Raw genomic sequence first — 26,197 nt, 5'->3', positions numbered from 1 at the left:
AGTCTGTTTTAATATACCTGACAGTTCAATTAACAAGTATTAACTAAAAATATCTCCAGCTGGGACACTTAATAACTAGAAATTAATTGTAACTGCTTGGAAATCTCATCTCTTCCTGTTCTTTGTAATTTCTTATGCCTGGAATCTTGCTACAGTTCTTTAGGATCATAATTGCATATTGTTGTACAAGAACGTAAAAGTTACTGTACTGAAATCAGAAGAAAATGGAACATAATCATTATATTATTAAATAGAGCTTTAATATCTCAAGAAAAACTTCAAATTAACTAGTAAACAAACTTATAATATTGTTATGACTAATTTAAACACTACTAATCTGAATACACATATATTTTACTAATTACTTTCTTTACTGTGAGTGTATAAATATTGTTAAAATGAACCAGTCAGTTTTAAATAAAGCTTATTTTTAAGTTTCATTTCAGATCTTTCCTTCTGTGACTAATTCTCACTGTCCGGTGGGACTGACATATGGACTATATGAAAGTTCAGAGCCTCATAATATGTGAGCTTCTTTTCTCTGATAAACGTGCTATGTCTGTTCAGCTTCTGTTGATTCTTGCGGTACTGCTGTGTTCCCAAAAGACTAGATTTCTGTTTTGCTTCTATGTTCTAAAAAAAAAAGAAAGAAAAATGTGGTTTCAGCTAGGAAATAACTGAAGGCAGAAACTGCATTAAACTTACCTGTTACAGTCTTATTCTGCATAACCTTAGAGTCTGTTTCAATGATATTCTGCTTTTTTTCCCCTGGTGATTGAAGAATAGGATATGCAACGCGGGCTCTCCACTGCCCAGAAAGATTTATTGAAGCCTTTGCAGCAGTAGCTGACCATCTTACATTGTACAGAGCTGGCCTCTAGCATCACCTCAGCAACAATTTTTTAATTAATAACTTGCTTGCATAATTTCAGCTAGCTCCACACCTATTTTATTCTTTGAGATCAATGACAAACAGGTAGAAGGATGATATGAATGCGACTACTAGACCTGTATTGGACAGCCACAGTTTATGCTTCTGAGAGCTACCTCCAGAACTGATAGTGATTTTCTGGAAGCTATTCCATCCAGTCATTATAAACTTTCCTAACTGAGTTAGATCAAGTGGTAGTATATACTTGCATTGCTGACTCCACCCTTATTTGCGCTCTGGCATGGCTTCAGACAGCCCAAGCCAGGTCTAAGTGTATAACAGCTCCACTATCCATCATTATTTCTGTTCAATGGTAACAAGTTGAGCTTTCTGGCTGCCCATTTGTCTTCAGTAACCAACCAGATCCAGACACCTCGTTCCTTGTCTGCAAATGTGCTGAGCTAGTCTGTGGGCAAATGGTCTTTGGTCTCCAGATTTTGCATCAGCATATTGGATTTTCAGATCATGTCATGCATTCCTCTCTTAACTTCCAAAGGCAGCATGTTACAATACTCCTAAATTGTGCTGTACAGGCAAGTATGGTGACTGGAGTCCCTTCATCTGCACTGAAAGACAAGTGATTTCTGAAATCAGTACATTCAGTGTCAGTCACTTCTTAGGAGTCTATTAATCAAGAGTGCTTAGGATGCTAGAGGATCTGAATGATTTTGTCAGAAGTGGGAGGTTGAAAATTATATACCCCAAAGCACTCTGGAGTTGTCAGTTTTCAGAGTGGTTTCACTTTAAGTCATGCACAAGGTGACTGTACACACATGGGCAAGCATTTGAGGGGGAAACAAGTTACTTATCAATATTCATCAAATTCCTGTTCTATCCGCTGAACATGTTAAAGTCACAACTCCCTGCTTTTGTATGGCTTTGGACTCCTTTTGACCAAAGAAATGTTGGGCCAGGCAAAATACTGGGTGCACAGAATTCACTTTGTCCTTTCCATACCACATTCAGAGAACAGGAAGAAATGTGAAGGTTTGCTTTGGGTATTGATAAGATTGAAAGCGTCTTCTGTATCAAGGGAATCGGTGAATACGCATGCCCCTACAGTGTCAGTATACCTGTACTATACTATACCACTATATCTGTACTGTCTATATCTGAATTTAGATATTTATATTATCTGTTCTCTACATTGACTATAGAGGAAGCTTAAAATGACCAGATGGCTTTCTGAGATATGTTGAGGTCCATTTGATCAGATAGATCTCAATCCCAATTGCTATTGAGTTAATCTTCTTTTTGTGCAGTTTCTGACTCAAAAGTTTTTGCAACTTCATGATCTGGAAAAGTCTCATCAACTTTATTTTCCTCATCGAGGTTATTTGTCACATCTCTTCTTGCTGCAGAGCTTTCTAATCTGGTGGATGGATGTTAGAATTATAGTATATATAGTACAGTATATACGTGTGTGTACGTATGTATCCATATATATTTATATATGATAAGATAGTATACATAAAGATATATGTGTACATTTAAATAAGAAATATAGTGTATGTATGTGTAATGCTGGATAACTAAGTCCTACTTCCGGATTATTTAATGTCAAACACGGCATTTTGTGCCTCTCTTTTAAGTAATCTTTTCCAATTACAGATACCATAAACCCTTAATGATATAGGTTTCCAGGGAAAATGCTGCTTGCACCTCTGTCCATCTACCCCTATGTCATGGTTTAAGCCCAGCCAGCAACAAAGCACCATGAGGCCGCTCACTCGGCCATCTTCGGGGGCATCCCTCTGCTCCAGTGTGGGCTCCTCTCTCCCCGGGCTGCAGGTGGGCATCTGCTCCCCTGCTCCCCTCCATGGGCTGGGGGGGGACAGCCTGCCATCCCACCACGGGCTGCAAGGGCATCCCCTCCTTCTGTGCTGACCTCAGTGTCTGCATAGGTGCATAGTGGACAAGTAAGAAGGAAAGGATGGGGGTGGAACTAAGCTTGAATTAAATTATGATTTGGGAAATAAATTAACAAAGTTAGTAAATGATAAACTGAAAGATTATAATCTTACAAATCATAGGTTGACTGAGCTAATACGGGTAACTATTTCTTACCTCTTAATTGGACCCTCTGTGTCTACACACCTGTTTTTCAGTTAGAAGATCTGAAACCTAGGGTCAAGGTGCCACTGCAATATATGCTGTCCATATGCGGTAAATTTAGTCCGTGTAGACACTGTAGCCGTTCATCAGGGATTCCTGGACATCTAGGCTACCCCAGTTGCCAGAGCGTGAAAACCTGATAAATCGCCACTCAAAAGAGTACAACAATAATTATGCCTAAAAGCAGTAGTCTGCTGCCAGAATTGGTAGGGCTGGCAGGCTGCTCTGAAAATACATTTGAGATTCTTTACTGCCTTGCATGTACCACACACATTAAGACTCCACTTTCCAAACAGATGCATACAGTCAATCATGGGAAAACTGAAGGGAAGGAGTTTTGCTTTTAAAGCACCCTCAAAGTATAGAAATTAAATTCTTTTAGTGATTTGTTACTTTGATAAACACAATTATGTAATCCAGAAAATGTATCAGTGTCAACATGCTCCAAATCAACAACATAAAGAGGAAATGAGTTTATGAGCAAATGTATTTCCAGGTCACCAAAGAATACATGGGTTTTGTCATTAGAAGGTCTTATTTTTCTAGGACTATATTACATTAACTTGAAAATAAATGACAAGGCAACTGTTCATTAGGCTTATAATAACATGTAGGCACTTTGCTCAGGTCTTTAGTCTCTAACTTCATAATTTTACAGGGAGAGTGAAAGCAATTATTCTTCTATTTTTCTCTAAGTTATCAAGTTGCTGAGCAGCTTGTGCTCTACTTCATGTTATTTAGAATATAGATAATAACTTCATGATACTGACCCTTTTAGGCAGCTGTACTTTGTTTAAATTCTCTGTATTACCAGTAGTACAATCAGGTATAGCCAAAATGGCTTTTGCAATTTATTCATGAAGAACTTCTAGCTTGCTAAGTTATAATTGACAGTGTTTAAGGTCTTCCGTTATTCGCAAGACTAATATACATAATACTCTGAACATTTATTTTTGTAAATTAAGACATATAATTAGCATATATATATTTATATATAAAATCCCTCATAACCACCGCATTTAATTTTTTGAGCTTTTAGATGGCAGTAGTTGCCAATGTTATGGTAACCTCTACCGTTCAGCTACTTTTCCACAGAATGCATTGTATTTTCCCGTTTATCCTGAATATTGCAAATACTTTATTTAACTGCAGTAGATAATCATTCACAGTAGTCAAAGGTAAAAAGCAAGTTTTCAAGTGTCACCACTCTAAAACTACTTATCAAGATTTAATGGTACTGAAAAACATGCTTTCTGTGTATAGTAGAGGTTTTCGTTTTTCTGTTGTACTAACTGGAATCTGAATTATTTAAGATATTTTTGTTAAACATGGAAAAGATACTGTAAAGGATTTTATCTGAACAGGCTCTTTATGACTGAGAAATATTTTCTGTTGGTTAGCAGTATGATGCATGCTCTTATCTATTAATACAATTGTCTCTGCTTTTCCCATTCCTATCATTTCTGTGAGATTCATCACCATTTTAGTTTCAAAAAAATAGATCTGTTTACTATATGCTACTGTTACAATAAGACCTAGTAACTGTTACTTGGATGTAGGTTTCTCATCTCAAGTGAACTTTCCAAATGAAAGGGAAAAGGTGTTTTAAATGAAATTTTATTGTAAACTATTAAAAAATCCAATCACTTATTCAGAAGGCTTTTAACTGACTGAAAAACTCTAAAAGGTAAAAAATGCCTACGGCAAATATAGGCATCAATATTTTAAGAAGATAATGCTAAGTACTCTGTTATTGCTATGATTTTCAGTGAAATGAGGAAGTCTGATTTTCTTATGCCAGTATATATATTTCTGTACACATCTGCCACACCTTAAACAGGATAAATAACATCTTTCAGACTTCGGGAGTCAACAGCCAGCATTAACTGATATCATCAGTTTTCTGTTATTCCTTCTGCTCTAAAGCCACCATTGTAGGGGGATTTTGAGATAGGCAGTGAAAATAGTTGAACAGAACAATTTTGGAGCATGAAACATATTATTACAGGTTGAACTAAGAATTCTGTCATTGGAAATTGTAGGATTTAAGCACTTTGTAGTAATTACAGGGGAATACTGAGGGGACATCCTATAATATATACCTCCAATATTGCATTACACATACTTACGCTCCGGCCCGTGAATTCACAGAAATGAATTTTTTATTTATGAATTATGATGGTAGTGTTGTGGTTTAAGCCCAGCCGGCAGCAAAGCACCATGAGGCCGCTTGCTCGGCCATCTTTGGGAGCATGCCCCTGCTCCGGCATGGGCTCCTCTCTCCCCGGGCTGCAGGTGGGCATCTGCTCCCCCGCTCCCCTCCATGGGCTGTGGGGGGACAGCCTGCCATCTCACCACAGGCTGCAGGGGCATCAACCTCCCCCAGCACACCTCCTCCCCTCCTTCTGCACCGACCTCGGTGTCTGCACAGGAGTTTCACATCCCAATCTCCTTCCCCACTGCAGGTTTCCCCTCTTAAATCTGTTCTCCACAGGTGTTACCACTGTGGCTGACGGGCTCAGCCTGGGCCAGAGGCGGGTCCAATTTGGAGCTGTGGAAGCTTCTAGCAGCTTCTCCCAGGAGCCGTCCCTGCGGCCCCTTCCCTGCTACCAAAAGCCCGCCACACAAACCCAAAGCAGGTAGTTTGAGGAATCTGAAAAGTGCACTGGGTTCAGTTCAGATGAAAGCAGCCTGGAAGAGTCTCTCCCCAGGAGCCTGTCTCGTGTGCTCCAGCAGTTAATGGGCGCTTGGTCTGTGGGACGCAGGCGCAGCTGGGCAGGCTGACGCCCCTTGCCAGAACATGGCCGTGTCTTCTGTGCTGGCTGCCCTACCGTCTAGCCACCGTCCTGGAGTCACAGGTATGGGGATTTTGAAAGATCGTGGAAATATTTGCTCTGCGTGTTGTTGAGACTGCAGCGTGCGGGCCGTTTGAGGCTTCAGGCTCTGGTAGAAGGGCACTGGAGCTGGGTAGAAGGGGTGTTTGAGGGTGTCAGGGCGCAGCGAGGCTGGGGTAGGGGACTCCGGTTAGGGACCTCTCCCAGTGGTCCCACCATGCCTGGAGGTGGGCAGCAGAGCCAGGCCGGGCACAGTGAGCAGGGTGTGCTGTGGGCGTACCTGCAGAGTAGCCCAAGTCAGGGCCTGAGCTTAAATATGGCTCTGAAGCCTCTGAAACCCACGTGAGGTTTCTCACAGTCGTTTCTTGCCAGGTAGCTGGGCTCACCAAAGCCTGATGACAGGCCACGCTGCTGTGCCACCACAGAGCTGGCCTTGAGCAGGCCAGACCCCCTGAGGTGGGGGAAGGAGCCTGGAGAGCCGGGGGGCAGGGGGGGGCACAGCACCCTGACAGATAGTCAGAAGTGAATGCGATTTTTCACGCATAATTCATTTTATCAGATGGATGCTACTGTAGGGTGGGTAATAATAATTCGCTGGAGCATCCTGGCTAGAAGCGCAGTGTACGCTGTCACCCGTCGTGAGGATGAAATGTGTGCATACCCTTTGCATGCAGGCAGAAATACTAGTTTGGATTTCTGTAAAATTGAGCCACTGTTCTTTTCAGGTAAAATGTTTGATTTAGGGTTTTCTTATCATGGCGATTTTTGATAGTTTCACTTTGGCAAGCTGTGAAACTCGTAGTTTTATTACCAATTGCATTAATAATTTATTTCGTATAAGAGAGTTGCAATATACCACTCTTACATAGGTCACAATTAATCAAGTACTTCTTTATTTTCTCTGGGGAAAAGTTCTTACCTGCTTTTAATCCAGGTGTCTAGGCAAAGTTCTGTAAAATACATCATTTCATCTGTATTCTGATGAAGGAAAACTTTTTAGGAAAAAAAAAAAGGTGGAACTTTTTAGGAAAAAAAAGGTGGAACTTTGGAGTTCAAATTCATATGCATAGTAAATAACCTTATTTAGTGTGGAAGAATGATGTATGTTTTATAAATTACATGGAGTGTTTCTTTATACACTATTGAGACATGGCATCCATTAGAACCCAATGAAGTTTTTGTGTAATTATTAATTGTAAATGGTTATTAAGTTTATTGGTCTCTCGTGCTTCATAAAAATGAATTTGTATGTCTAAAACCAGCAATGACTGACATGAGCTTGCTTTTTCATAGCCAATTTAATTGTCATTGTCTTTGGTACAGTGATTGACACTGAATGGTATGATACCAGTAACTATATGATGGGAAATTGAGTTGCAGACCACTGGGGCAAGTTAATAATACAATCAATACAATTCAAGATATAAAAATGTTTGTAATGTAATTTATAATGGTTTTAATTTATATGTAATGCTGCAGAACCTACTTTCTGGGAAGAGGAGAGAAATTACATTTTGTAATGATGGATGGCATTGATATGGTTATTTTGGTTGCAGTTTATTTTTTATTTCTGATCATTTGCTATTTTGTGGGTGAAAAGCAGGGTACAGGGGGGTGAATAGCATAAGTACAGTTCAGTCTTGTCCCAGAATGGACCTACAGCAAAACCTGGGAGCAAGATCTAGATGTAGCAGTGTCTAAAATGAGATCATCACTTTTAGTCCAAATGCAGAGAGGATATGTAAATTAAATATAAATTAAGCACTCAAAAGACATGAATTCTGTGAAATAAAATGAAAACATCAAAACCTCTGAAAATGGGTTAGCTGTTTCTTTAAGCAATTTAATTGTAGAAGTTGCTTGACAAAAAAAAGTTTTCTTCTTTTATTATCTGTAAGAATGGCCTTAAGTATTAAAGTTAATACTCTCACATACTAATACATAATTATTTATACTACTTTGATGTTTTGTGTATTTTTACAAGGTGCTAATTGTGCTGAATCAAGTTGACAAAATTGCATAATTTGTAGGTTAATATTAGCATAATCCTACAGTACATTGTTTAGCAACAGTATAGAAATGAAGTTTACTGAATGTTTTTGCAATATAATGAATGAGAGTGTTTGTCTCTAACAATAATAATTTCCATTACATAAATCATGACTTTTAGGAAAGTTTATAACTAATAGTGTTCTTTTTCATGGGGGCCAACAGGCCGTGTAGTTTTGCTAAAGCAGAATGTATCGCAGAAGTGGGTTTCATAGTTTATCAAGGAATGTTATCAAAATATCAAGGAATTAATTGAAACACAGATGCAAAATGAAGATTTGGTTTACAACAACAAACCAATAATAACCTTTTGCACACCGTCTCTTGTTTGTGACCTTCCTGTATTCAAAGGTCTTTCCTTCCACCTTTGCATGACTTCTTAAAAATGGCAGCCTTGGGACGTGGAACATCAAGTTCAATCCCATTGTAGAGAGTTCCACTGACAGCATATCCAAATTGGCATCTGTAAATCTTTGTGCAATATCACATACAATACTACCAAGGAATATTGAATTTTGCTTATAGCAAGTCAAGTCTAAAGGTTTAGTAGAGTGATAATCTTTGAAGGAATGAAAGCACTAATATTTTTATGGCTTAATGTAAATTGTCCTGCATATTACCTCAGCAGTTGTCTTTAGTTGCTTTTTTGCTTTCTTGCTTTCCAGAGCCAAAATAAATCTGTTACATGCTAATGGGAAAAAAGGAAATCGCTCCCTCAAGCAATTGCTTAACACGTTCCCTGCTGGAGTGTCAGTGCATACAGAAAAAAATTAGGCTGGTGTACCCTTTGGTTTTCACTTGTCAGCTCTAACATACTCAAGTTAGAGGAATAAGGCTACCTCACGAAGTGTCACAGCTTATGTACAATGCTTATGCCCTTTGCAATGTATACAAGTCATACATTCTAGTTTGGAGTCCGTATGGAACCTAACGCTTGGCTTCAGGGTGCCAGCTTGTATCTGCTCCAGCATTCGCTAAGAAAAACAGGAGAGGAGGACACATCAAAGAGGAAATATTGCCCAAATATCAGACAGTCACCTACTATCCACACCATTTTCACTTATGCCCGTTAAAGGGAAAGGGATTATTGTAGATGAAGATACAGATGAATGGATACATTGTTTTTTTAGCTCAGTGACTTGTCTCTAACAGCAAACAAGGGTGGATCCCTAGATAAGAATATACAAATCACAAGGCCTGTAATGACACTTTCCTAACCTCCACATTGTGTGCTTGGGGTTTCCTGAGGCAGCCGTAGTCTTTCTAAGTTTTCATAGTCCTCAGAGCATTGCTCTTTTATGAATTCACTTACGAATTTTTACCATGTACATTCTGCTGTGCCAAGACCTCAGCAACTTAGCTGCTCAACGTCTGTAGTTAATTAGCCTGCTCCTTTTGTGGGTTTTGAACTTGCCACCTGGTAACAGGATTGCAAATGGTAAAACAAACAAACAAAAGCCTCTTTGGTTTTAAAATTTTAAAAAGCTCTTTGAAGTAGTACTGTGAGTCAAAGGTTGTAATACACAGATTTGGCAGGGGAAGCTCTCAGGTATACCCAGGAGGGGTGTCCCATAACACACACTGTGAGCATGAAGCTGCAGGGTGATGTCCCCTTTCACCCCCCATTTCAAATGAACCTGCACCTGCCGCTGCAGCAACAACTGCATTTTCTGTTATCATTGTAACACTATTTAAGTACAGTTAATCACTGAAAGAGCATTGAATTTTAGTGGATTTTCCTGTCCATAAATTTCCTCTCTTTTTTACTGATGCTTAACATTGGTTTATACTTATTACACTGAGTAAGAAGTTTTATTAGGACATGAGCAATAAGCACTAGTATATAAATTTCTAAGTTTTAAATATACATATCTTCTCACTGCAACTTTTCTCTTTTCTTCTCCTTGCAACTCTGGTTAGCCAAAGCAAAGGGAGGAAGAGTGGAGAGTGATGGGAGATTCAATTTGCAAGTGCTGGAATGCAAATGAAATGATACTAATATCAACCCCTACTGAATTTTTGCTGCTGATAAACTTCCTCATGCTGAGAAGAGTAATGTCATTTTGTGAGGAGCAGGAGGAAAGCTGTTTTAATGTAGTGTCCAAAATGAGAAACCATACTGGACCAAAAGAAATGGATTTTAATTTTTATTTTCTAGGTGATTTTTTTAAATGTAAAATAAGGTTTTTCCTTGTAATTCAGAGTAAGGTAGTTAAAAAAAATATTATAATGTGCCTTTCAGTTATGGTTTGACTCGTTTGAAAAATAAAATATGATAAGCATGATGAATGATCACTGTCATTTTAATAAATAAGTTAGGTGAGTGAGTACAATTTTTAACTGGATCTATAGTCTGTTTGCTTACAATATTGCTAACAAATGGAGCACACATGGCAGATCTTGAACAACTCCTGTGTTCATCTGCAGCTAAGCAGAGGGATCATAAACATTAACTAGGAAACTAAATGTATTTCTTTGAACATAATTTAAACTTATGTAAGATTTTTACTGTGATTGTGGTTAGGTTTCGTAACAGTAATGAGAAGTAGACCACATTCAAGCCAGTGATTTGAAAATTGCGATGTCTCCAGCTGGCATTGCTTGATAAAGAGAGAAAAATGCAAAGGACACAATTGATAGGGTAAAGGTGGAAACAAATGCCTAAGCATCTCAAGAGGATTATACTGTTCGAAGGGGAACAGATCACAGAAGAAAGTTACAGTGGTATAAGATGTTATAGCAGTGTAGATGTTTGATTACCATAACACTTTTTTTGTAAAATGGGTTTTCAAATGATACTTTTCCCTAATGTATTCAACAAAAATATTTTGAGTGCATGAGCTGTGCTTATTCTTGAAGGATGTTTTCTAGTACTCAGTTTGATGCCTCAACAGCAATATTCCACCAACTGTTACTGTGTAGAAATTACTATAAATCTCTGTATCTATTTTTCATTCTTAAGTAGACCCAGGTTTTGTGCGCTGGTTATTTTGTGTTTGGTCTTTTCTAACAATTTCTGAGATGGTTGATACTGGGTTCCAAAATGAAATCTGTGAGAATGCTATTTAAATAACAGCTTCACAGTATACTAAAACCTTACTACAGCTTGAATTTATAGGGAGCAGAGAGACTTACGTCAGCTTCTGTGGGAAGCTGTCAGCCCATAAAGGCTTAGGGGAGTCCTTACATAAACTACTTTTTGATCTTTATGCCTTTTTTTTTCTTAAATAGTTTCTAGTTTTAGCTGGTAAGATTCTCTATTCTGAATGTTATGACGTGTTGTTTTGTCCCAGGCTGCATCTTTCTCCATTTTTATCTGTCATCACTATTAATGTCATGACTGATCATTTGGTCAATGAGTGCAGAGCTCTGACACCTCCTTTACCATGGCTTTATCAGACATGCAGCCATATTAAAATCGATAGAATAAAGATTACCTGATCTATTCTGATAGTTTGTCTGTGTCCATTTCCAATGAAATTTACTGAACACATTGTCATTTATTAGAGTGGTTTGGAATGCAAGTTTGGACTGCATAGGACTAAGCAGTAACTATTCTTTTTTAAATCAAATAAAGGTTCTGGTGTTTAGCAGCTATTAACCTCAGGGCCCATGAATCAAGTTCTGCTTGAGGAACAAAAAGAGTTGATTCACAGAGAGTTAGAGGACTACTCTTCTATGCAGAATTTAGACTCCGAAAAGTCTTTTCTGTTCTTTTAAAGTGTGTTTTTAAAGGTTTTAATTAAATAATTATTATTTTTCCTTCAGCATCTTATGACCAACCTAGTAGAACAGTACAAGGAATACTTTTGTCTCAACTACTTTCTGTGATCAAATGCTTTTTAAAAAGCAAAAAAATTCTCATAGATTGCTAATTGTGGGGGGTTTCTATGCCTTATATTTTCTCTATCTTATAGTTAATGTAACAGACTAAGCACAAAGTCTCCGTTTCACTGCTTGCTAGTCCAACACTATTTTGCGTATTATTCATCAAATGTGATTACCATATGCAGTATGTTAGAAGTAAGAAAACTGCATCTCTGTATAGGTGTGTTCAGCAAAATAAATATTCTTTGTCTACCATAAAACGAGGTCCAGGGAAAAGTATATATCCTTCTGTAGTTGGTTATGAATGGATATAGTGCTATTCATACTGTATGGTATTAAAAGATTTTTAAATGTGAAAACAAAGGTGGGAATATATAGCCAATAGAAGAGAAAAAAACCTTACATTTTTTCTTCTAAAAAAAGAAAAATTATCAGTACAATGGAAGAGATGGTCTGTATTCCCTGATAATGTGATTTTATTTGGTGAATTAAACTCTTTAACATTCAAACAATTGTATAGTTTGTCCATACAGAACCAGATTACTTCCTAGAAAAATAATTGAGCATCTTTGGTTTTATCCTTTAAGTACACCCTGAAACCTATTATAATCCTGTAAAGGAGGATTATTAAACTAAACAACAGTAGCATGTTTAATGATGATCTGCTAGCAAAACATTCTAGCTAATCTCTGATTAGGGATCATATTTTGACACCAATCCAAAACATAGGATAACTGAATTCCTTAAGACATAGGCCACCTGCAAAATAAACCCCCAAATCCTGTCTTCATTTCATTTCATTTCATTAGTACTTGGCAGTTGCTAAGGCAAACAGATCTTGAACCATAAGATCAATCAGTCACTTTGGACAAAAACAGATTAGATCTTCCCAAAGTGCCAGAAGTACTTACATGGTCTTTTATGTAGTGGACTCTAGACTTGCAGATGTGGTAGTAATTTTTTTCATCCTTGCTTATTGTACAAACCCCTATTTTTTAATATTTTAATTTTGTTTCAATCATCCTTGTATTTCAGGAATTTTAATTTTTGCATAACTATCTTTTTCAAATACTCAAATTGAAGTGAAACTTATATAGAAAAAAGGGTTTAATAAAGGGTCCCTTTACACAATACAAGTAGAAATTCCTTTGAAGGGAGTTGCATTTCCTTTGCAATAATAATAAATGGACATTTGTATCCATTGGAGAGGCAGACAAAATGAGTTTCAGTAAAACTGGAGCAGAATTGCAGTATATGCCTGGGATCCTTTGGGGTAGTCTCTCACTACAGCAATTTCCATTAAAAATAATAGTCTTTTGCATCTGTGTTGTATATAATATTACAATTCATATTTCTACCAAAAAAAAAAAAATTCCTTGAATCATAATAGGAACATGGGACTAAATTTGGGAAGTAAGGATTTAAGAATCTGTCTACTGTTTTTTCATCCTTTGTCTTATGATATGGTAGGTCAGATGCATCACAGATTTTTTAAGCTATTTTCCCTTTGAAAAGGGCTCTAGAAATCATTGTATTGTCACAACACACAGCCTGTATGTTAGCCAGCAGTGACTGTTTGCAGTGTTGGTAGCTACAGCAAATTACTAAGGTGTGTTAGGAGCCTTTTATCGGCACTGGTGTTTTCTTCACACTAGGATCTAAGTATATTGACAGAGGGGTATACCCAGTTACACTGGGCCCTGTGGGTGTTGCACTTATGATGTGAGTTAGTGTGGGTTAATAAAGCTGTAAACTGAAAACATGTTTTGACCATGGAATTCATTTGAAACATTGAAAAGGATTAAAAAATTGATAAGACACTGATTTGTGACACATATGCTTAATGATAATTTCACCGTTCAGAAGTGCTACCATGTTTCCACTCAGTATTACTGTTAGAAATGTTAATACAGGATGCCATCAACATCACACCAAATTTAACCTCAGGCATCCAACATTATTATTTTTCTTTTTTTTTTTTTTTTTTTCTGTAGTCAATAAATAAAGTATCGAGGTAGTTATTTCATCTCCTTTTATACTTGCAGACGGTTTGACAAAGCTTTGGAAAAGTGGCGGCTTTTTCACTGTGACATGAAGAGCTTTAATCGTTGGCTAACTGAAACTGAAGAGAAGCTGTCGAGAGCACAGGTAGAGGCTGGAGATGTGGGTCATGCAAAAACCAACCAGTTTCTCCAGGTATGATTTGATGAACCCATTTCCTGTTTTTCTGCAGCGATTAGAAATTTGCATGTTTGGGTACTCTGCATAGTTTTGCAGTTCATTTAAGGACGATTTCTGGTGTTGAGTGGCCACTGGCAATTTTGGTCAGATATATCTGTTGTCCTTGTTAACTAAGAATTTTCACTAGTTTGTTTCCAAAAAAAAATTTTTTAAAGAACTAAAATATAGGATAACATGGTATATTGTGGTACTTCCATAGTTACGTATTTGTTTGGTCTTTATTTAAAGTGCTCATTAATTTCCATTTGATACTTATGACCAGCAGAAGTATCAGACTTAACTTTAAAATCTTGTGGAAGAAATGTGATTAACCACTGAGCTGTACAAGAGATATTCCATGAACTATGTCTTGCAACTATTGCTTATTTTGCCTGTTTCATGTTTTAATCGAAGAACCTTGAGGATGCTTTTTGTTAAATGCAGTGTGACAGAATAGCCACTTAGTTCCTCTGTGTCCAGTTCCAATTTGTATGCTTTTCATCTTACAAGCTCTTTGAGCATCGTAAGGAAAATAATAACTCTAGTTTCTTGGTAGTTTATTTCATTTCCCTCTTGTATGATTGAAATGGTAATAGGTATGAAGAATTAATTCTAAACTGATGTTTTGCAAGTTGATAGGTTCAGCTGAATAACATGGCTTGACTAAATTCTGGATTCATGTTATAAATTACTACCTGTGCATAAGAAAAAAGTTCTGTTAAACTAATCGGCATTTGTACATTTGAATTGTTGGATTGAATTACTGGATTTCAGGTTGAAAGAAGTTAGGTCTATCTAATATTAAAGGCACAGTTTTGTTTTGAATGCAACACTAATCTACTTTTTGGCCTGCAGTTAAAAATGTTAAAATCATGTCTTTTGAATTTTAATATTTAAAGCCACCTGTTTAAGATTTAGGCTGCTATTTCTTGACTGTAAAACTGCTAAACTGAAAAGCAAACCAGATCATGCGGTGCAAGTATAAAAAAAAGATACAACTCTTAAGTAATACATTAAGCTGAAATAGTTAAAATAGCAGGTAAATATTTTTCTGCAAATGACTATCAACACTTTGAACACTGAAGAGGTGTAAGATCTGGCTGACAAAATAGAATGTCATCAAGGTATTAAAGATATTCTTTATTGTGTATGTAAAAGGTAGGCAGAGCTCGTGTATTTTCACCAAAATTTTGTCTCCCTTTCTCTGTCCCACAGTTTTCTGCATTTCTTTGAAAAACACATAAAATACTAAAGTAAGACATGAGTATCTATGTGACGAATAGTAATACAGTGTCACAAAGCCTTACCCTTTCTTCTTTGCTTTGTCTCTGCTCCATCACCCTTCTCAGTACTATGCTGGTACCCTTGAGCAGCTTCAAATGAGCACTTAGAAAAAAAAAAAATGGATCCATGGGAAAAGTGTTTGTCTCCTTTTTTCTAACCCTTCTAAAACAGTATTTTCTCTCTGAGAAGAGGTTGATTTTTGAGAGTACCCAGACCAAGGTAAGATGTATCATAGATGTTATAAATGCACTGGGTGTGTAGCACATTTCACAGTCCCAACAGATTAGAAACATTATTTTCTTGTCATCATTGAGAAGGAAGTTCATACTGAATTGAACATCACACTGAAAGACCTTGAGATAATGCCTTGTTATGCAGAAGGTTAGATTTCAGTGTAGAAGACTGCTTTTGTTTTACATTTCCCTTTGACCTAGCCTCCTTCTCATCTGTTGTCCATTTGTTATTTTCTCTTGCAATATATGAGAACGTTTTGAACATATGTTTGCAGAATGGATTTCTACCAAGACTTTCTTTTTGCAGTCCATCAAGCTTTTTCTTTCTTCCTTTTTCCCTTGTGTTAGAAACCTCAGGAACTCATGAATTTCTCTCTCAAACATTTCATTTAATTCAGTACAACAGACAAAACTACCTTTCTAATGAAAATTCACATAGTGTGAAAATATTCCAACTAACCTCAAGAATGCAGACCCAATGTTAGTTGTGAAAGAATGTTTAGTTTGAAGTTGCGTTGTTCCCATTCTCTTCATTGGTTCTTTCTTTATTTTGCTGGGTCTTGTCTGAAAAGTGTTAGGCTTCTGTGAGGCTGATACAAGACATCATTAGAATTTCCATTAGGTAAACAGTCAAAACAGCTGAGCATTTTGATTTACTAGATTAGCAACTTGTTTCATTAATGAGATCTTGCTGCTTAGTGAACCATGTTCAGAATTAACAGGATTTGTTTGAAAATGCTTTCACAAGCAAGTGAATAGTCTCGTATTCAATGAGGAACTCTTTTAGAAAAAAATTATACAAAATATTCAGATGTGTAATACTATTTCTATATAGGACTACTTTGGAAAAGTAAAGATTAATGTGTTCATTAACATTCAGTAAATACATAGAGTCAAATGTTAATGTAAAATGAAACAGTCAACAGTATGATTAGGTGATTATGTTAATATAGGTTAAGAGGTAATTACATTCTTTCAGGTGTATTTGGGGAGGGGAGGTGTGTTCCTTTTTGCTGCACAATGGCATGATATTAAACAACATTTATGCATTATATATAAAGTGAATGAAACCTAATAATAGAGTTGTTTCATTTCAGGTCATGAATACTTAAATACTCTTATTATGAATTTTTTACTAAGACTGAGAGCAGGACTTGTGGTGTTGAAAAGAAATACCACATTTCAGTTTTTAAGAAATTGTAATTGACTTCTTTTATGATTAGGAGACACAGGATTTAAAAGGATGTTTTACAGATAGCATATCATATAATCCCTTTGAAACATATTGAACTCTGTCTTGAAAGTAGTTAAAGATTTTTTTTTTGCTTTCATTATTCTGACTGAAAGTTTTTTCTGTCTCTTCACTCCTTAATGCTTGGTGACTTTAAGTTCTTCAACTTCCTGCATTTGCACTTAGTTTATTTATTTTTGTGCCAAGACTGAGTTGTAGTTCAGTTTTATCTACTCCCTGATGTCTATCCCCTTCTGTTCTTATAGGCTGCAGTCATTTTCCCTATTGGATCTCATTTAGTAAACTAAAGCCACAGTTTTCTAATCTGCTTTCATATGATAGCTAGGCAACTTGACTCTTATTTCCTGTGCCTATTCCTCTTTTTAGAACATGAGTTCTCAAAATAGCACACTATTATCCAAACTGAAATACCATCCATACCATCATCAAGATAGCTCAGGTGCTGTATTTTATGGTTGGATCTCACCATGGCTGAATGTTAGAATATCATTTGCAATCATCTAGCTAAAATTTGTCATTTCTTTTTTTTTCTTGTGGTCTGCCTTGCAGCCCCAATCTACACTCCATTTCATATGCAAAAAAAAAAAAAAAAAAAAAAAAAAAGTAAAGGTTGTACTGGAAATTAATTCCAGGCTAATATGCAGCAAAGAAGCAAACAGAGTTGGGGGGGGTGGGGGTGGTGTGTGTTCATGTGCCATAGATAAATGCTAAAAAGACAGCTACAAAAAGGGGAATTCTTCAACAGTTTCAGAACTAGACTGTCAAGTTACATTCCTGAATCGTTACCTGAGAATTTAAAAATAGTATTCTTATTTAAAAAATATAGAACATCCAGAATATTTGTTCTTTACACTGGTATTAAGAATTGCTAAGCAGTCTATATTTAGTATCCACTTTTGGGTTGCAAGTTTAACTTTATTTTCTTATTTTAGGTGGTGCGTTTTTTTTAATAGTGAAACAATTAGGTTCTGGGTCTGAATTTTGAAACAATTTCTTTGTGTTCATGATGTCCATCTATTGTGACTGGTCAGTGATGGGTACTTCCCACTAAACAGGCAAGGGCTGGACTTTATTTTCTATAATTTCATTGTTTCAAAAATATTGCTAATATATTAATTTCTCAAGTATTTACTTTCATTTACAGGTATAAATATCAAGGTTATTATGTTTATTTTTTAAGTTCACAGAGTACCTTAAATAATCAGTAATATTTTGAAATTATTGAGTGGTGGCCTTGCTAATTATACTCAGCCTTCTGAGGATACTGTGGATATAGAAATTGCTTGTAAGTTACAGATGTCTCTTAAATTGTTCATACATTGAATTTTCCAGCATTTACATTTTGGAGTACTTCTCCAAGCCTGCAAAAGGCTTGTGAATGACTCATGCCTTCTCTAGACCTTCTCTCTACTGCACTATAATGTCAGGAATGTCACATTTTTGTCTTGTAGATGTTTAAAGTAAAAAGATATAAAGAATCGAGGCTTCGGTGCTGAAAGTCATAGTCATGCTAATAATTTCTCTCTTTTCTATCTAAATTGGATTATATGGATATTGATGATTTAATAAGCACTAAATTTAAACAGTTCTTTCTGGAATACAGCACAAATGGAATCAGAGGATATGGGAGAAAAAAAGTGTTTCAGTGCTTGAGGCCACGTATTATTTCATACCACAAAAACACAGTGGTAAGTGGGTGGATAGTTTACTCAGTTTCCCCCCAAATATAAAACTTGTAAAAATACATTTTTTAATATAATAATTGTGGCTTTCATCTTTTAGAATTTGTATTTTAGATTTATTTCCTGCTTTACTAAGTGATAAAGGTTATACCAATAATCTCTGATTCTTCTTGTTCCAGTTTGGATTGCATTTAGATTCAAATGGTTCCATTTTGTTCCATTTGGATCAATTTTGTTCCACCTGGTTCAATTTTGACTAGTGTTTTTTGGTGTTATGAAATATTTTCAGAGAAATAGTAGAAATGTGGCAAAATACTCTTTCTCATCAAAGAGATGTCTATGATTGCTTAATGATTCTACAAGAGATAGAAAATACAGAATGTGGAATCAATGAGAAACCAATTTAGCATTGGTTTAGAGAACTCTTTAATTAGAATGATCATGGTACATACTACAATGTCCTTCATATTGCAAGGGCATATCTGGAAGGATATATATCTAGCAGAAATGTATTATTGGCTAATATTTTGTTAATAACAAAAGCAGACAATCCCTTGCTATTATGTTGAAAACAAATTCTACACTGTTTATTTTATTTTATTTTATTTTATATTCTTCTTACAATTTTACACATGCTTAGAACTTTGATTAATGTTCTGAACTAAGCACTGAAATGTTCTAAACATGATAGCCAGTCTACACAAATGCCATCAGTTCTTTCTTACATATTGACTGGATCATTTATTCAGAGAAGCTTACGGGTTTTCTTTTTACTGAATATCAGCCTCTTATCAAACACCTCTGAGTGCAGCGTGCTACTGCCCCTAAGAAAGAAAACCTAGACACAGCAATATCCCATGGATTTCAGGTTTTTGTCCATAGTTTCTAAAGTCTCAATAGAAATGTTTCAAACAATATATGTGAGCTCTGCATGAGACACCTGGGCCCAAACTGAGCAAAACACTTCTTTTTCTGGTTTAAGGTCATCTTAAAAACAACTTCATGGGCCTTTCTTGACTGAAGTGCTATAGCAATGGAAAGATTTCATTTTCAGTTAATAAGGGAAGGATATCACAATTCCTAGTAAAATAGTTACTGCTTCTTTCTTATGCCAAGCAAAATATTAAATAATACTGTAATCTTTATAAGTAATACATTTCTAGTTATATAAAATTCCTAAAAACTTTCTTTTACTGTTAAAAGATTCCTCACCATTTTTGCTACTACTAATGGAAGTGATGAATATCAAAATAGTTTATCCTGAATTTGTAGTAAAAACATTTTCTTGTCATGTCAAGCTATAAGAAGTATTATTTCATAATTATATCAGTTACTTAATTCTTCTCTACTGCACACGGTCCTACATTATTCTTCATTCCTAATTTACTGTATCCTATTAAAAGTTTTTAATTAATTTGTTGCTACTTGTAGTGGGACATTAAAATGTCTGAAGGCTATGAGAAATAATAAATTTAAAGTTGCTTGTGTGGTTCTGCCTACTCTTGCACCATTAGATGACAATTCATAGGTTATATTTAGGTTTTATTGTAAATCCTGGCATTGTTTATTCAGGAAACCGCATTAAATCTTGTAAGTAATTGATTAGGATGCATCTTTCAAACATTTCATTATGAAACTTTTTGAAATAACTATTAGGACACATAGATGCATAGTGATGTAATTTTTATTCATGATGAGAATGAATAAACATGGGTTTTTTCTCTGTCTTGGAGAAAATTATGTTCTTGGACTGGATCAGTCAAATTTCCTTATACCTGACTGTAACTGCCTCACTGGGGGATTCATCCTCACCAGTTCAAGTGGTTATAGAATACTAGCACATGGGGATCTGGGAATGAGGCTGAGCTTTATACGCATTTCACAAGCATTTTTTTGTGTGTGTACAAAAAATAAAGGCAATGAAGAATGCAATTTTTTCATACTAATGAATTTGTTTTACTTTCAGGGCTTATCTGGACATTTATAATAGTGGCATGTACAGATAATACACTTCAGATTCAGCAAATTTATTAATGCTTTTGCCATGGTATAAATAGAGTAGTTAATCTGACTGCGTCTTGGAAGTTTTGGGGAATGAGTGTTTAAATGAATGACTGCTTTGAAGGAGGATGGTATTGGTACCTTTGCCTAACAAAACATTTATCTGGTTTGCTTCCATAAGTCTTGCAAAAGTACATATATTGCATTAGAGATCACTATGGCATATGATTAAATCTCTGGGTGTTGATGCATAGATGTGAGGATAAGACAAATTTAGGAGACTTGAACTGCGTCACTTAATGACTGGTCAGCCTGGGAGTCTTTCTAGGTCTTCTGATGTGAGTAATTAGCCATTAAAAATGCTTGCATAAAACAATCGGGGAAAGGTAAGACTCTTGGGGAATAACTTTCTATACATATTAGTTATATAAATTAGTACAAATATGTCTTGCTGTGGCCCTTTTCATGGATAGCTTTATTAATCCTATTTAGAATGTTTCATCCCAACAGATTTTGCAAACTCTATCCATCACATACAGGTTTTCATTACCGTCTTATTTTAGACTAAAGCCATAAAATAAAGCCATATAGTAAGCACACTGGACAAGACAGCAGGTTAATGTTATGTTGCTTTATGTTATGTTGCTTTAAAAAGTGAACTGCTTTAGAAAAAAACCCCTGTATTACGAAAACCTTAATGTTTATGCAGAGCAGACAGCAAAAGGATCAGTATCTGCCCTTAAACTGTCTAAAAAATACTTTAGCTAAATTTACTTATCCTAATTTTGGAAGTCAGGTTTTGTCAGGTTGTGATGAACTGTCTTTTGCACTTAAGTGTTTTACAGTGAGTTCCTTTTTACTGACTATCTTTATAGGCACCTTTGTGGAGGTGTTTGTTTCTTGATATAAGGAGACGAGTCAAGGGAGTTGGGTATGAGTTTGACCAGTGATGGGTGGATACTGAAGAATGGAGCTTTTGGCTAGACTATATTACTACTTATTGTTCATTTCAGATAAACTTATTGGTTCATTTATTTCTCAAAGGTGTTATGTTATACAGAGAGACAGAATGTAGCAGGTGTGGAAATAGTGGTAACATTTTTGAGTTGTTTAAATAAAATATTTACTTCTGCTCTACAGCAAACTTCCAACATACTTCTTTCCTACTTAATGTTTGGATGTGAGATCCATCTCACCAAACCAGGTCCAGAGTAGGCATCTGTATTTGAGCTTGTAATCCTGATCTTCCTTTGTAGACAAAGAAGAAAAATAGGCACTTCTAGGGTGAAGGTCACCTGACCTTTCTGAGATACCCAGAATATTTGAAAGTGAACTGTGACAGCATTGGATGTGTTAACTTCTCCAGAAAAAAAAGAAATAATATTTTATTTGTAAATTTTATTTAGTTGTTTGTGGTTTTTTTTAAAGAAAAGATAAGCAGTCATGAAAATATTTAAGAATGAATTTACGTCAGGTGTGCTCCTGCTTCCCTTGAATGCATATTTCATCAGGTTTTGAATATTCAGGGGATTACTAGTACTAGTGAACCAGCACTGATGCTAGCCAGAATGTATTACCAAGTAAGGTATTCATGCTGAAATAAATATATTTCCATAATTGGACTAGACATTTTGTCACAGTACAAAGATAAAATTCACTGAATGATTCACTGCATGTAGTAGAAAAGAATAAAAAATATTTAAATGAATTGTATTTCCAGTGTGTTCTGTGAACACCAGAAGTACTGAAGCTAGAAAACCTAGGGTTTGGGGGTTTGTAGTTATCTGTAAGTTCCAATTGAAATGTTTTCCACCATGGGGGGCTTTTTAAGGTGTTTCTTTTTTGTGTGAATTCTCAGCTGTTTAGTAAGGCCTACACACTACACCTGTTCCCATGTTAGTGACCAGTAATATCTGGTTTTCTTTATCTGGTTGCCTTTTTTTTAAAATAAATTATAAAATGTCATTATTTTTTATAATTCTAATCTTCTGCCAAATTTGTTTAAATTTAGTCAGAATATTAAAAACTATTGGGGGAATGTTAGGGTGGAAGATAGACCAACAGATAATCAGAGAGCTCAATCATATAAACTTAAAAAATCAGACTGAAAACTTGATTAATTATTTTCCAGAAAATAGTTTCTTTAAAACTATTTGACTTTTTTATTAAAGACTTATCAAATACTTCATGACCAGCAATTACTTGTCAGAAAACATTTTAGATAGAGGCTACTTCTTTCCTTTGTCCTTTTTAGAGCTCCCTGAAGAAATTTGTTCTCACTTTTGTTGCTCACGCTGGCTTGCAGTGGTGTATGCAATTAATTTTCATGCTAAAACTAAAACCAGAGAAAAGTCGTATTATTTCAGTAAAGCTTATGGGAGAGTTTCAGAACAACATTAGATATTTATAGTAGACACTGTGTGATCTCAATATTTTTTTTTCTGTTATACTTCTACAGGCAGCACATATTATATTGCCTAGTTACCCTTCTAAAAAATGAACATAATACAGATATGCTGTAGCTTCTCACTCAAAATCTAAGCTTGCAATGGATAAAAAAAACCCTATAAAATCTACATTTTTTTTTAAGTCTGTTTGACTTTTCACAATGGAAGTGAGAACACTATAGAAAAAAATCTTTTGTTTTATAGGTCTAAGTATTTTGCATTTGCTGAATATCTTCTAAATTCAAACAATAATTCTGCCTTGATTCTGATTACAAGGAGAAATAAATATGTTCTTTTGCCACATATACTTAGACTGTTTAAAAGCTTCAATTTTTATTGAATGATTTAAGGATGTGTAATGAATTGTGGAGTGTGGCAAATTCCAGTTTATGCATCGATTGGAACAAGAATATAATAGACTCTTGTACTCATCATCTCACTATATTAAATTTGAGATGTACATACATATCTCAGAATTTTGCTGATTTCAAAATGGTTTCTTGAGTTTTGTTTTGTTTTGTTTTTAATGAAGGCAGCAAACCCTTACAGTATGTTAATCTGTACAGGACACTCCTGTCAAAAAATGCTAGGAGAAGGGAAAGAAGAAATGAAAGAGAACATATTTTGAGCAGTTTTTCCAGTATACAATTACTATATTAGGATGGCAAATATCTGCCAATTTCACAGTATTATGAGGTGTCTCACCATATCCCTTCAGAATTGGACAGTCAATATCAGCTATTTTTTGTCATTTTTGTGGAAATGTAGCATAAGAGAACATTTATAGAGGAGATGTACTGAACCTGGGCAAGGTTCTGCTATTGGGGTGGTATTAGAAGTGAAATTAAAATATTCAGAAAACAATTTGGTTGCATAATAAGAATGTTTCTGCATAGCAGGGTCCTAAGATGAGCAGAGGGCGCTCTGAATGTTAATTTCCCATTAGTGCCGTGGAAATGGGAACTATTATTCACCTGTGTTATGTAAGACAGTTCATACAAGTTTTATTTTAGAGAAAGCTGGAAATGGGTGCTGATTCTTTAATATAAGTTAGGTGATCGGTTTTATGTATTTTTCATGATTTGTTGGCACTGGATAACTATGTTCTATTGCCTTTCATAGCAAGACAAGGTGATTCTCTGTTCCCTCTTAGTGTCTAGAGTCTGAGAACATATTAATGCCAGCTACTGCTTTTTGCTAAAATATCTGGCTATTTATCTCTCTTTATGAAGCTCATCCTGTGTCCCATGGTTCAGTCTTTACATGTCTTGAATGAGAGCCACATAGTGTTCCATTTTTTCCAGCCTTTGTAGAGCCATTAGATCACAGTTCATTTCTGGAGACTGTAAGATAAACTAAAAATTCCGATCACAAAAATTTTCTTTCTGTACTTTTGTAATAAGCATGACAACTATCTGAAATAGTCTGCACAAGACATTTTTCCTTTAACAGTTGTTTTTAATAGCTGAAATGGAAAAGATCTGTTCTGTACATAGTATGTAAATCATTGGATTTGATGGGAGAGTTTGCTAATAAGTGTTTATGTCATGTTTTTAGTACTGGTATTTTAGTAAATTGATACCTTTAAGAAAAAGCACAAGTAGGTGTATTTTGTTATAACTGCATCTGAGACTGAAAACAGCATGAAAGACTTTTGCTTGTGCCTTCAAAGGCAAAATCCTTTTTGGAGCAAACTTTAAAAAAAAAAAAAAAAAAAAGAAAGAAAAAGGATAAAAAAGAGCAATCTGGTTTAGTAGACCTAACTTTCCAAAGAGCAAGATTCAAGGCCATTCAAGAGCTTTTTGTCTTTAAGTAATCTACCAGAATCCTTAGCACACATTAAAATCTGTTCTGAATGAATGGGTATTTCGTAGCTCTTGTATAAGTGTACAGTACATCTCAGGAACCACTTTGATAACACAAAATACTGTTGGGTTTTCTATTAGATTATAAAGGCTTCAGGACAAGGAGTGTTTGTCTGTAATTGTACATTGCCTGGTGCAGTGGGGCCTTAGTTTTAGCTGGGCTTTCTCTCAAGAGCTCAGAGCTAGAATCATACTGGTTGTGAACATTGCATTTATGATCAATGCAGAACAAAGAATTTAGGAGTAGACTGAAAATACTAGTTGTGATTAGTTTTAATGATTTTGTGATCTATCTTGATGGGTTTAGAATATTGTCAAAACTATATACTTCACTTAAAGTGGGTACTTTAGCATACTGGACCCATAGGGTGTATTATTTCTGTACTGGTTTGATTTTTGGAAGATACACCATTCTCACTTATGATGACTGACAACATCTTTTCTTCTGAGTCTTTTGTTAGCCCTTACATTGCTACTGAGCGTTACAGGATTTAGAGACGCAGAGCAACTCGTGCACCTAGGAAGGTACCTTGTGGTATTGCTGCAACCCTTAGCTGCCTCAAATAAAGCCTACTCTGGTACTTTCTAAATTTACTATCACTACCCAATTTCATTACCTCTTTTGTAACTGTAATGCCTTCAGCAATGGCTCCTGTTACACAAGACTGATGATTCTCAAAAACCTTCTCCAACCCTGCTGTAAGCAAGGGAAGGTATGTGAGAGTCTTTTTGTGTCTGAATGCTCTGCAACATGACAACAGGAGTGATTTTGTAAGTTTGAATAATGAAGACTTTGCTAAAATATCAAGTCAATGAAATTAGGCAGACAAACTTAGCATCTTTGTGTTCATTTGTTTGTTTCAAAAAGAAAAGAAATGTAATGACCCAAACAGTACACATTTTGTTTTAAAAATAATAATAGAAAAGCAATCCAACAGTTAATTCTTGTGACTTGATGTTTTTGCTAGAGGAAATCATGCTTTTGGAGCATAGCAACTTTGACAGTTTGAAAATCTTAAATTATTAATCAGCAAATATCAAATAGAGGTAGTGTTTAGTGTATAGCCAAGAGCTTGTTGTGTTATTGAGGTTTTTTATGTCAAAACTCTGTGGATCTGTTAAAATTACTGCTGTAGTTTCTTTTATGATGGACGAGACTAATAAAAAAAGGACTGTACAGTGGTCTACTGTAAGGTTTGAGAAAGAGGAATAGAAGTATCATCCTGATAATCATTTTAGTATAAAAGCAAATCATATAAAAAGGAGTACATTTATTGTATCTTTTTTGTTTCTCCAGAATCCCCAAAATCTATGAATGAGGCAGTTCCATGGAATATACTGAATATTTCTTATTAATAAATAAATATTTGTTATTAAACTGAAAGCTAATGGATATTTTTAATGGATATTTGTACTTCATTTATAGTTTAAATGCTGCTGACATTATGTCTAGGTT

The 26,197-nt window shown here is 35.5% G+C and overlaps 1 protein-coding gene across 20 annotated transcripts in view; it reads left to right on the top strand.

Annotated features, from left to right (window-relative positions):
• Positions 1–26,197, top strand: part of DMD (dystrophin) — a 1,317,358-nt gene that overhangs the window by 690,657 nt on the left and 600,504 nt on the right. For all 20 annotated transcript variants that reach the window (XM_052795054.1, XM_052795067.1, XM_052795065.1 and 17 more), the window contains one exon: positions 13,803–13,953. In XM_052795054.1, the coding sequence (XP_052651014.1) occupies positions 13,803–13,953 (151 nt within the window). The remainder of the gene's footprint in view (positions 1–13,802; positions 13,954–26,197) is intronic.

This window comes from Harpia harpyja, chromosome 8 (assembly GCF_026419915.1).
Source record: "Harpia harpyja isolate bHarHar1 chromosome 8, bHarHar1 primary haplotype, whole genome shotgun sequence".
In the NCBI taxonomy this organism is placed as follows: domain Eukaryota; kingdom Metazoa; phylum Chordata; class Aves; order Accipitriformes; family Accipitridae; genus Harpia; species Harpia harpyja.
This window is presented reverse-complemented; position numbering and strand designations above follow the sequence as displayed.